The 12,147-nt window shown below is 49.2% G+C and overlaps 1 protein-coding gene and 1 long non-coding RNA gene across 2 annotated transcripts in view; both read left to right on the forward strand.

Moving 5' to 3' along the window:
• Window positions 1–50: 50 nt before the first annotated feature.
• On the forward strand, window positions 51–6,872 carry LOC112399181 (uncharacterized). The gene is made up of 3 exons (XR_003003187.1): window positions 51–366; window positions 4,696–4,854; window positions 6,755–6,872. It is a non-coding gene; the product is annotated as an uncharacterized LOC112399181 (long non-coding RNA).
• Window positions 6,873–9,997: 3,125 nt separating this feature from the next.
• SH2B1 (SH2B adaptor protein 1) overlaps window positions 9,998–12,147 on the forward strand; it is an 8,077-nt gene continuing 5,927 nt past the window's right edge. The window contains 2 exon segments of the mRNA XM_024744504.1: window positions 9,998–12,143; window positions 12,146–12,147. The exon segment at window positions 12,146–12,147 is cut by the window's right edge and continues 879 nt beyond it. Coding sequence (XP_024600272.1) covers window positions 12,029–12,143; window positions 12,146–12,147 — 117 coding nt within the window. The 5' untranslated portion in view covers window positions 9,998–12,028.

A 12,147-nucleotide genomic window follows, 5' to 3' on the forward strand; every position in this document is an offset into this window, starting at 1 on the left:
CCAGGAAGGTGCTGATGGCTCTCGGCTGGGTGAGGGTAGAGAAGGTTTCCAAGGCGCCCTCGGGCCTCGCGGGCTCAGGGCCCACGCAGTTCTCTCTGGTGGCACCGGGGGGCGATGTGGAGCGTCCCACAGCGCTCCTGCGCCCCGGAGGCTCATGGGCGTTGTAGTTCCCAGGGCGGCGAGCTGTGCTGGCACTTAGCGTGGGAAGGCGAGGCCAGGTCTGGAGGCACGGTCCCGTGCTCCTTGAGGCAGAAGAGGTTGTCCCGGCGTGGATGACTCCGGAGCGTCCTGGCCCCGAACCCCGTGGAGTGCGACCCACTGCGCGGGTTTGGCGACAGATCTGGCGGCCGTGTGTCGCAGCTGGAGGTAGGACCAGGCCCTGCGGCCTGGCTGAGGAAGACCGTCCTGGGAATCTTTCGGAGGTGGGGCTCTAGTGTGACCCATCTCTCCGCTAAGCCTTTGTTTTCTTATCTGTAAAATGGGAATAGTAGTATCGACTTCATAAGGAGATGCTGACATCTGGCTCTGAGAGGAAATGAGCTGGGCAAGAGACAGAAAAGGGCTCCAGAAGCCTCCAGGTCCCACAGTCTTTGACCCTCAAATACCCTCGCTCCTGGCTCACAGCCTGAGGCGACAAAGTTTGCCGTCCACCCTTGTGGACCCTCAGCAGCCCAGAGAGTAATTCCCACGATCGTCTTTCCACCCACCCAATTTTATAGATGACCAGGTGAGAGACAAACTTCTAGTGCCTTTAAGGGCAGCCTGAGTCTTTCTTGTTCCCGCTGTGTCCCTGGCTTCTACCACAGGGCGGGGCACTCAGTGAGTACTCAATAAATGTCTGTTGACTGAATGAATGAGTGCAAGGATGACCTTTAACTTTCACATCCATCATCTCATCACCCTGGGATGATAATAGCAGCTGCTTAACCTTGATTAATGTTTCCGAAACTCATCAGAGCGTAAGACTCAATTGACGGTGTCTGTTTCAAATAGATTCCTTAATTCCTCCCTTGGAGATTATGATTCAGTAGTGTCTGGGCATAGGCAAGGAAACTATATTTATTTTTAACACACACAAACACCCTTGTTAAACTCAGAGGAGTTTGGGAAACTCAGAATTAGAGACTTTTATGGAACAGACGTTGTGGAAATGCTTCATATTGGTTCACATTCAATGCTCCCAGTGTTATCGTGTGTAATAGGAGCCATTATTTACCTCATTTTAGCAGTGAGAAAACTGAACATAGGGTGATCAAGGAGCCCAACACGGCTAACCTCCAAAAGAGTGTGCACTTAGCCACTGCACTGGACTATAATTTAACTGTCATTTTACAATGAGAAACTTGCTAAGAATTCTGTCCTCCTGGCCCTCCAAACCCATCAGCTCTGCTTACGATGGGTTGGTACAGTATAAAAGGGTTCTCTTTGTCCCCAGCCTGTACCTCAGTCGCTCCTGGGAATTTCCTAAGACACTGTTGTCTGCCACCAGGATGTGAGATTTTGGGGGTTGGTACTTGAACTGATGCTTACTATTTTAGTGGTGCTGTATTTATTTTAATGTGTATTAGTTTGACAGAAAGACTGGCATTGTAAATATTGAGTGGAAAAAATGAATCAATTTGAAAAACTATACTTGGTAGATAAAATGGGTGGTATGAATATATGGGAAATTTGGGGAGAGGTGAACATGAATGATTGAAATTTGCAAAACACAGTGCCCGGAAAAGAGTCCAAACGGAGAGAATTTCTTGTAGAGCTATTGAGTGTAGCATCCTCTGTAATAATCAGGAGTCTTGATTTACAGATAACAGAATTTACAGGGGCTGGTTTGAGAAGAAAGGGATTTGTTTAAAAGTGGTAGGCAGCTTGGGACTTCCCTGGTGGTCCAGTGGTTAAGAATCTGCCTTCCAGTGCAGGGAACGCAGGTTTGATCCCTTGTGAGGGAACTAATATCATACATGCTACGGGGCAACTAAGCCCGCGTGCCACAACTACTGAGCCCACGCACCACAACTAGAGAGAAGCCTGTGTGCCGCAATGAAGAGCCCACTTGCCACAACAAAAGATCCCTCATGCTGCAACTAAGGGCCGATGCAGCCAAATAAACAAATCAATAAATAACAAAAAAAAAGTGGTAGGCAGCTTATAGACTTGTGGGGCAGGCTGCAGAAATGGCTCCTAAGCCATAGAACTGATCTGATAAGGAAACCACTGCTACTGCCACTGCCACCAAACACTAAATGCCAGAACTTAGACTTATCTGTAACAGTGACTGCTTATGGCACTGAAGCCACTTTTGCATCAAGAAAGTGACCTTCTCTCTGGGCTTCCCTGGTGGCGCAGTGGTTGAGAGTCCGCCTGCCGATGCAGGGGACACGGGTTCGTGCCCCGGTCTGGGAAGATCCCTCTATGCCGCGGAGCGTCTGGGCCCGTGAGCCATGGCCGCTGAGCCTGCACGTCCGGAGCCTGTGGCCCGCGTACCGCAAAAAAAAAAAAAAAAAAAGAAAGAAAAAAGAAAGAAAGTGACCTTCTCTCCTCTCCACCCCCAAAGCCAGGCAAATTCAAAGGCTCACGTGGATGTGTCTGATTGGAGAAGTTTAGATCATCATATTTCAGTGTTCTTGTATCAGAGCGAAGCGAAGAGGCTGAGGGATGTATTTTTCTAACTTTGTTGTAAGAACAAGACTGATAGCAGGGAATTTCTCCAGATGTCCAGCCATGCTTATGACCAATATCACAGTGAAAGAGCAGAATGAATACAAATACCCAGTACGTGGATACAGTAGCATAAATTTTGGCATAGCCACTAGATGAAATGTTGGGCTCAGGGTTGCAGAGACAAGAGCCAGCCACCTGTGAAAATGCCTGTGAGCAGTGTTAAATGAAAGAAGTTTGGCCCCTATAAAAAAGAAATAGCAAGTGTACAAGGTGGGAGTGGGGACAAAGTGGAAAACAATTCTGATTTTAGGAGGCTGTAATTTGCTTGGAGAAGGAGAGATTTTTCTCGCAAACATTTCTTTTATGTGATTACAGTTAAAGAAGTTTTTTGTGCAGAATCTTGAACTCTTTAAAAAAGATGCTCTTGAAATCAAACGACCTTCTTGGTCTCCCCAGCAGTGCGTTCATTCTGCTCTATGACAGACACTTTGAGCTCCTGCTTAACAACTATTTTTTCCATCTTCCTGCAGTCAGGACCCTGATTTTGTTCAGGTGGCCCTTTCCCCAGTTCCAGGAATAAATCCTGACAGAGCTAGCCCACTTCTGCTGGTCTTATTCTCCTTGCCAGGGGGTTTGTTTAGGGTTACGTGTGTGATTCCTTTGGGGCTAGTGATTGGTAAGAGGATATCTACCTTGGGGAGGGCTTCTAGGAGAGGATCCCTCACTTTTAAGAAGGAGACACTGGCGAGATGGACATCCTTCAGATTCTAGAAGTTGTTGGGTCTGGATGGGAAGCCTGGAACTACTGTGCCCATCGTGCTCCCAGTCCATGATGAAGCCAAAATCCAGAAGAGGGCAAAGCGAAGAGGATCTTAGAAGTCTGGACTCCTCATGGTGTGAGATGACAAATGTCTTTATTGTTTAAGCCAGACTGTGTCAGAGTTGTCTCTTACTTGCAGCCAAATACACCCTAACAGATAAGTCTGCCTTACAGCACTTGGTACCCTGAGACATATTTCTTGGTTTCACTTGTCTGAGACTGAGTGACTTGAGTAGGGCAAGGACTGGGCTTCCTTTATCTCCGTATACTCTGTGCCTGGCCACAGTAGGCCTCTGTGCATGTTTACATTTGAACTATATTAATGAGCCTTCCAAACCGAAGGGTGCTACCACTGTGATGCTATGAACCTAACATATCCAAAACCGGATTCTCTGTATTCTCCCACACTCTCCCTACACATCTGAATAAATGGCACCACCTTTCTCCTTTCTCCTCATCTGACATCTATCCATTACCCAGTCCCACTTGTTCTCTCTCCAAAATAAGGCTCAGTGTGGCCACTTCTATCTCCACTGTCAATACTGTGGTTCAAACCGGGATCACCTCTCCCCTAGGTTACCTCATGACCTCTCCAGTGGGTTTCCCAGCTTCTGTCCTTATTCTCAATACCTGTCAAATCCATCCTCCACACAGCAGCCAGATCAATCTTTAAATGTGATTCAGAAATGAATCCTCCCTCAGTGACTCCTTATTACACTTAGAATAAAATCCAAACTCCTGCTTTAAAATGGCTGAACTGTATGGCAGGTGAATTATATCTCAATAAACCTACTATTAAAAAGAAAAAATCCAGAGTCCTCCCTGTGGCCCACAAGATGCATGATCTGGCCTCTGCCCACCTCTTTGACCCCCATCTCAGTACTATTTTCCTCTCACTCTCTCCCAGCCACACTGGCCATCCTTCTGTTCCGCAAACATCCACCATTGCTTCTACCTCAGGGTCTTTGCAAATGTTCTTCCCTCTCCCTGGAATGCTCTTCCCTGGAGATTTCCCCACAGCTTGTTCCTTCTCATCTTCCCACGTCAGATGTCACCTCTTCTGTCACTCTCTTATCAATGGTCCTCTTTGATTTTCTTCACAGCATCTAAATATCCAAAATTATCTCAGTAGTTTGCTTGTTTGGGGGGTTTGGTTTTTTTTTTTTTTTTTTCTGTCTCATCAGCTCCTGACAGTAAGAACTTATTTTTCACTCTAGGAACAGTGCCTAATGCTTAGGTGAAGAAGTATTTGTTGAAAGAAGAATTTGTTGAATAATTTCAGTTGAGCATTCAGTTAAGCATTGTCTTGGGCTTAAGTTTCTCGATGTCTTCGATGGAAGGCAAATTTTGTATTCACATTCATTTAAAAAATAAAGGTGAGTCACTGTAACTTTTGGGGCTTCTGCTTTATTATCTGTAAAATGGGGATGAGTGAAGAGGTTAAACCTGATGATCTCTAAGATTTTCTGTAGCTCTAACTTCTAAAAGGAGATGGGGTCTGCTATAATTGAAATAGGTTCTGGGGTGACCCATAATTTAGTGGCAAATTGGGGACTAGGACCCAGAGCCTTGTTGTTGGTGTCACTCAACAGACTTACTGGAAGCTCAAGGGCATCCTTCACTCTTCCCCACCAGCCAGCCTGGCAGTGTCTCCTCAGAAATCTTTCTGGACATTCTCCTTGGAACTAACCGCACTGCACTGCCTTGGCCAGGTCAGCATCAGCCCTCTCCTGGACCACTGCACCCGTCTCCTCTCTGCATCCAGTCCTAGCCCTCCCATACCGGCCCTGGATGCCCTTCCAAACGCAGAACTCTTATCACACTCATGTCACTCAGATGTGACTGGAGACATTCCAGTTGGAAACACTTTGTGAATGTCACACAAAAACTCCTAAGTAAAAGGCACTTGAGAGGCAACCTAGGTGTGTTAGTCATGCATGGCTTCCTAGAGGAGGCTACACTTTGAAGCCTGCAACCAGGGGGAGGAAGATTGGCAGAATTAGGGGAAATGGTGCGTGCAGTAGCAGAGGCAGAACCTGAGTAAAGGTGGAGTTCTTCAGCTGTCAGAATGTCCTGATTGAGCAAAGCGTGATTTGCTTGGAGGGTAGGAGGTTCTGGTCCAAGCACCAAGGCTGAATTTGACATCCCAGAAAATAGGACAAAATGAGAGAAATTTCCATCTCTTGGGGTGGGGGAGGGTCAAGATGACCTCCAGAAGAAGCCCACAAGCAACCACTTCCCCTTCAGTCAGAGACTCCAGTTTTCCTTTGAAGAGCCAGCCTCTGCCGTGCTCAGTCCATGGAGATTGATTGGAGCTGAGCCCATCCCAACCTCAGGTGATAGGTCTGTGATCCAGTGTTTACCAGTCAGCATAATCTATTCCTCATAGTCACAATTGTCTGTTCAGTGTTAGTATTCTGTTTCAACCCTCACTGGTGTACTGAAGTGCAGTTCTGGCACTGACTGCCCAGAGTTAGCACAGGCCCTGCAAGTTAAGGGCTCACTCCTTCACAAGACCGCACCCACTTCAGATGCCACCTGCAAGTGGGATCCCCCAGCCATCTCTACTTCTGGTCAACTGCCTACGGATCTGGGAGTTTCCCATGACCCCCGTCAGGTTTGATAATTTACTAGAACAACTCACAGAATGCAGGAAGGCACTATACTTACGATTACAATTATGACTACATTTTATAATAAAGGATACAAGTCAGGAACAGCTAAATGAAGAGCTACGTAGGGAGAGGTCTGGGAGGGTCCACAGAGACACAGAATCGGGGCACATCACCCCCAGCCCCCCGACACGTCAGTATATTCACCCACCAGGACGCCCCACTGAGCTTCAGTGTCCAAAGTTTTTATTAGGGGTTTCATTACTTAGGCATGATTGATTAAATCACTGTCATGTGACTGAACTCAATCTCCAAGTCCCCTCCCCTCCCTGGAGGTCAAACTGGCTCAAAATCCCAACCCTCTAATCACAAAGTTGGTGTTTCTGGTGACCCCATCCTGAAGCTATGTAGGGGCTTGCCATTAGTCAGCTTGTCAGCAGAAACTCAGGTGTGACCTAAGGGGCTCACGAATAACAGGCACATCTGTCACTGAGGAAATTCCAAGTATTTTAAAAGCTCTGTGCCAGGAACATGGGACAAAGACCAGACAAATTCTGTATTATACGATAGATACAGGCATTGGGTGACCTAAGCTGAGCTGATGAGACAAAACCCTATTGCACTTGCTGGAATTACTGGGAAAGCTATGATCTTCTTCTGCTAGGATTATGAAGCTGGTAGAGTGTAAGCTTGGAATGCTGGTGGCCATCTTGCTATCTATGAGGGGAAAACCTGCCTGAGGAGGAAGACAGTCCAGAGGAAAGCAGAGCTAAGAGACAGAGAGCAAGTTCAGATGGACATCGTTTGAGCCTGTGGCTCCAGCCATGCCTAACATCATTCTACCTCTGATTTTTAAATTCTGTAAACCAATAAACTCCCCCTCTTTTCATGTTTAAACTACCTTAAACGGGGTGGGGGGGGGTGTTCCTATTACTTGTAACTGAAAGAATCCTGAGTATTACATCCCCTGTTCCTAAGGAGGAAGAAGTGTTTTCCCTTTCATATTAATACCTTGGCTTAACCTGCGCCCTGGATCCATCCTTCCCACCTTCCCCAAACTTCACTCCTTCAATTACCATCCTTTCTACTGGCTCCTCTCCCCTAGGACTTCAGACATAATCAGGTTTCCCTCAGGATTGAAACAAACAAGCAAACCTTTCCACCCTCTAAAATTGCAGCCCTCCGTATCTCTCTCCTTCCCTTTTTGGCCAAATTGTAGGGCAGCTCTAAGCATTCCTCCTCCCACTTGTTCACCTTCCATTCATTCCTCAGTCCACTACCATTGGCTTCTGCTTCCTTTTCACTTCCCTAAAGATACTCTCAACAAAGTGACCAAGCAATCTAAGTCAGTGTATTCTATAGGAGACAATGACAGTGCCCAGTACCATGGATCCCTCTTTTGTCATTTGTGTGTGAAGTGTTTGCCCAATCCCCCCACACGCCACACACACACCCACTGTATTCCCACACCCCCTGGTCTTTGGTGTGTGGTTTTTCTTCCAAATAATTAGACCTTCCAGATTTTTTTTTTTTTTTTTTTTTTTGAGTACTGTCCTCAGGCTACTGGAGTCTTTGCTTTGAGGAAGTGCCTGAGAATTGACATCTCCCAGGGGAAGCCCTAGTCTACAGCTGAGGGATGTTGGTATATGAAAGGCCCAGCTCCCTTGTTTCTGGATAAATCTGAGGGACAACTTACATCCAGGGCTCCCTTGAGGGAGGAATCAAGCTGAACTACTCTCTTCCTGAGATCACGTTTGCTTGGTTTCCTCTCCTGCGTCTCCCACTCCATTACTAGTTTCTCCTGGTAGCACTTTTTAAATAAATCACTCGCACAAAAATTCTCATCACAGAGTATGCTTCTGGAAAATCTTACCCAAGACAACATCTCAGCACTTTCTACTTCTCTTTCTTTGCCTGCCTGTTAAATGTGGCTTTCCCCCCAGAATTAGATTTCAGGCTCTCTTCTCTCTACATATATTACTGGGATGATCTCATTCGTGTCCATGTCTTTAACCACTACTCATGTCTGATCACGACCACACTACCTTGTGCAGCTGAGGCTGTAGATCCATCTCTGCTGGACAGCTCCACCTAGTTGCCTACAGGCACCTCTTACACCAATACAGTAGTCATTAGGCACATGTGGCTATTTTAATTAATTAAAATGAAAACTTCGGTTCCGGGAATTCCCTGGCGGTCCAGTGGCTAGGACTCGACGCTTTCACTGCCATGGCCCAGGTTCAATCCCTGGTCAGGGAGCTAAGATCCTGCAAGCCGTGCAGCATGGCACAAAAAAAAAAAGAAAACTTCAGTTCCTTAGTCACGTTAGCCACATTTCAAGTGCTTAAAAGCTACATGTGGCTAGTGCCTACCAAACTAGGCAGTACTAATACAGAACATTTCAGTCATTGCAGAAAGTTTTATTGGACAGCTTAGACACATTTCCAAACCTAACCCATCATCACCAGCCCCTTACCTTTCTGTATTCCTCACCTTTCCTCTCTCCTGGACAAGGATGGGCCAACTACAGAGAAAGGGTATGTAAGAGTATCAGGGAGGAGTGGGGGGTGATCACGGAACTAGAGGCCTTTCCACTGACATCTTTTTCTGAACTGGAAGATGGAATTGACAAAGATGGTGATGAAGACCTTAACAAAGGCCATCTGGGAGCTGATGTTAATTTGGTTAGATCTGGGGTAGAGATGGGGACAAAGGCTGGTTAGGCCAGAACTTGCCCTTCCACAATGATTTTTTCCAACTCCATCCAGTAGCCTCAACCTCAAACAAACATCCTTGTGTGAGTCAGGGCATTTATCCATCTCCAGTCTCGTGGGTCACGAGGCCTTTGGGTTTCAGGATAAGCACATGATCCAAGCCAATCAGCTAAAGTCAGTTCTGGAAATGTTACTGCAAATCTCAGAAAAAAAGACATGCTCCTACCAGAGTTGCTAAGCTACTGCGACTTAAGTTTGGAGCTATGGAAATCCATTTTGCCACTAAGAGAGGCATGGGGAGAGCTCAGCCTAGAGGTGAACCACAGGTTCCCAATATCTTTTGGCCCTTTTATTCAGCTGTTCCTGAAGAAGCTTGATCCATTCTTTTCAATGGTTTGAGCCAAAAGACTCCCTTATTGCTTAGGCCAGTTGGAGCTGGGTCAATGAGAGACCTGATTGATTAGGATCTCATCGTGCTCATGATTTCGACTGCCCTCTACTACACCTTAATGAGTCTCAATTTCTATATCTGGCCTTGATGTCTCTCTTCAGCTTCAGACTGTATGTCCACCTGCCTCCTGACGTCCCACAGACATGCCCCAAACTGACCTCATTATTCCTGACCCCCCAACCTTTATTTCCCACTTCAGAGCTGGAACCTCCTATAACCTCCAGTACTTTCCTCAGAGAAGCCAAGGTCGTAAATTCAGGCTCCGCCTCCTCGCAGGGCCTCATCAAGGTCACCCGCATCTTCCCTCCCCCAGGTCTTTGGGGGCGGTGTCCTCGAACCCCTCTGCAGCCCGGCTGGGCGCTCTAGGCTACAGCAGGCCCTTCAAAAAGTCTTCTCAACTCGCTGGTTTCCGGTACCGGTGGCTCCTCTAGCCTTCATCAGGGCCTCGGGACTCTATTCCCCTAAGGCGCCTTCTCTATGGTTGACTGCTCCCTACTGTCCCGACTTTCCTCTGGGAGGACGCTCTGGTGGGACCCAACCCCGTCCTATGGCTGCTTCTGCGGTCCCTTTTAGGCGCAACTGGAGAAGTCACTGAGCACTCCGAGACTCCCACCTTCTCAACTCTGGAAGGGTGGCACGGAATGGGAGGATGGCGGAAGTGAGTGTGAACGTGCCCTTCTTTCTCCTCGGTCTTCTCTATGGTCACTTCCTTCGGTGACGGGAAAAAGGGGGTCCCGGCGCCTGCGCAGAACCGGGCTGGGAGCTAGTCGCGGAGGCGGGGGGTGGGGCAGGGAGCGGGAGCTGCCGCCGCCGCCGGAGCTAACCGCGGGGACCGAGATGCAGGTGGGACCGGAACCGGAACCCCCCTCTTCAAGTCCCTCTTCCCTCTCCGCGACCCGGCCCCGGCGCCTGCGAGGAGCCTTGGTGGGGGCGGGCGTGGGGGACTAGAGGCAGGAGGGGCGCCCGGCCCCGGAGAGTGCAGCAGAGCGGGCTGCTTCCCTGGAGGCTGCGGCCCCGGGGAATGGGCGGGTAGAGGGTGTCCAGGGAGGAGGGTCGGGTCGGAGTGGGTTGACCACCGGGTCCGGAGGGTCCGAGCCAGGAGCGGAGCCTGCACGCTCCACCACCCGCCCTTCGGGAAATATCAGAACTGAGCCGAGAGGCAGGTGCACTGGGAAAAGGTGCCCGAGTCCTACTTGGCAGAAGAGAAACTGAGTCACCAGCTCAGGAGCCGCAGGGTCAGCGGGCCTGAAGGGGGCTGGGTGTGCCTGTGGTGCAGAGGGTTGGGTCGGCCGGTGTGAGCTGAGGTGGCCTCTGCTTGGAGATTGGTCTCTCTGCTGTGTCTGCACCTCTTGGCTCGGTTCCCCCGTGCTCCATGACTCTTTCATCTCCTGGCGTCTTCTCGTTGGTTTGGAATTGTCCCTATGGTTGGAGCCATCTGAGTGTGTAGTGTCTAGGTCAAGGAGAAAGGGGAGGGGGCGCTGACCGCGGGTCTGAGCAGGAGTCTGGGGTTTGGGGAGATTTGCCTGAACTGCTTTCACCCCATTCTTGGTGCCAGTCATCTCCCAGTATAATATGGGGGAGGAACACTAACAGAAGAGCCATGGGTTGTAAATTCCATGCCCAGCTCTGCCACTTGCTAGTTGTAAGACGTTGGGAAGGCTCTTCCTTTCGCTGATTTCTCTTTGAGAAAATTGGAACCCATAAAGATAGTAATAACGGCAAGTCATTTATTGTGTGCTTACTTTGTGTCAAGCAGGGACATGTTCTGTTTAATTCTCCCAACAATTTTAGGGGTTAGGGATCATTAGCTCTGTTTTATAGATACGAAAACTGAAGCTCGGAGAGGACATGTAATTTGTTCACGATCACACAGCTAATAGGTGGCAGATATGGAATTTCATCCTAAGCCTAACTCCAGAACCTGTGGCCTTAACCATCAGGCTAACCAGCCTTTAGGGCACGCTCCCCTGTGAGAGAAGAGGGAGGTGAAAAATCCAAGGCCCCAGCTTCCTGTTGTATTTTATTTACTTTGGGGCCAGCAGAGACTTGCCCGGACCCAACCCACAGTCTGTCCTCACCTGGTGCTGCTGCCTCTGGGCCCCCGCCTGGAGGGGCACCAAAGAAGTGGGCTCTGGGCATTCCAAGCCTCCTTGACAACAGTGCTTGGGTGCTGGGCCCTGGGGTCGGCTTTCAAGACAGTTGTTTGAATCGGTCATCCATCCATCCTCCTTAATGAGCAGCCTCCCTCCTCAGAGATGGACCTCGGGGATGCATGAGGCAGGGTCTCTAAGCTCTGCAGGCCTAGCTCCCCTGAGAGCTGGGGCGGTGACTGAGGCTGGTGCAGTCAGGACTGTGCGGTGGGAAAAACAGTAGACTTGGAGTTCTGAAACTTTTTCTGAGCTTCGGGTTCCTCATCTATTACAGAGGTTGTTAAAACCTCTCGCAGGGAAAGGTAAGAACGGCACATGGGAGGCACGTAATAAATATTGAAGGATGATTTTAGAGAAGGGAGGTGACGTGGACGAGTCCCTTTTAGAGGGAGGTGCTGCACAGCCGTCCACCACGCCTGGAGCTGAAGCCAGGGAGAGTGGACTGGGGAGGCAGCAGAGTGGGTGCAGGCTAGACCTGGGAGTGGTGGGGCACGAGGATCTGGGGAAGGGAAGGGTGGCAGCGTGGTGTTCAGCCCCGTTGCTCTCTTGAGGAGTCTAGACCAGAGGAGGGAGTCTGGCTCGGGGTGGGGCTCTGGCCCCGGTCCCACCTCAGCAGTGACTCGATGTATGTGCCTCTTCCTTCTGCAGCTGCTGCCGCTCACCCTGTGTCTTCTGGCTGCTTCCCTCTTTGCTGCCCCTCCCCACAGGCTCCCCCTCTCCACCTCCTGGGGGCCATCATGGA

The sequence above is a fragment of the Neophocaena asiaeorientalis genome, unplaced genomic scaffold (genome assembly GCF_003031525.2).
Source record: "Neophocaena asiaeorientalis asiaeorientalis breed wild unplaced genomic scaffold, Neophocaena_asiaeorientalis_V1.1 scaffold91, whole genome shotgun sequence".
Lineage (NCBI taxonomy): Eukaryota > Metazoa > Chordata > Mammalia > Artiodactyla > Phocoenidae > Neophocaena > Neophocaena asiaeorientalis.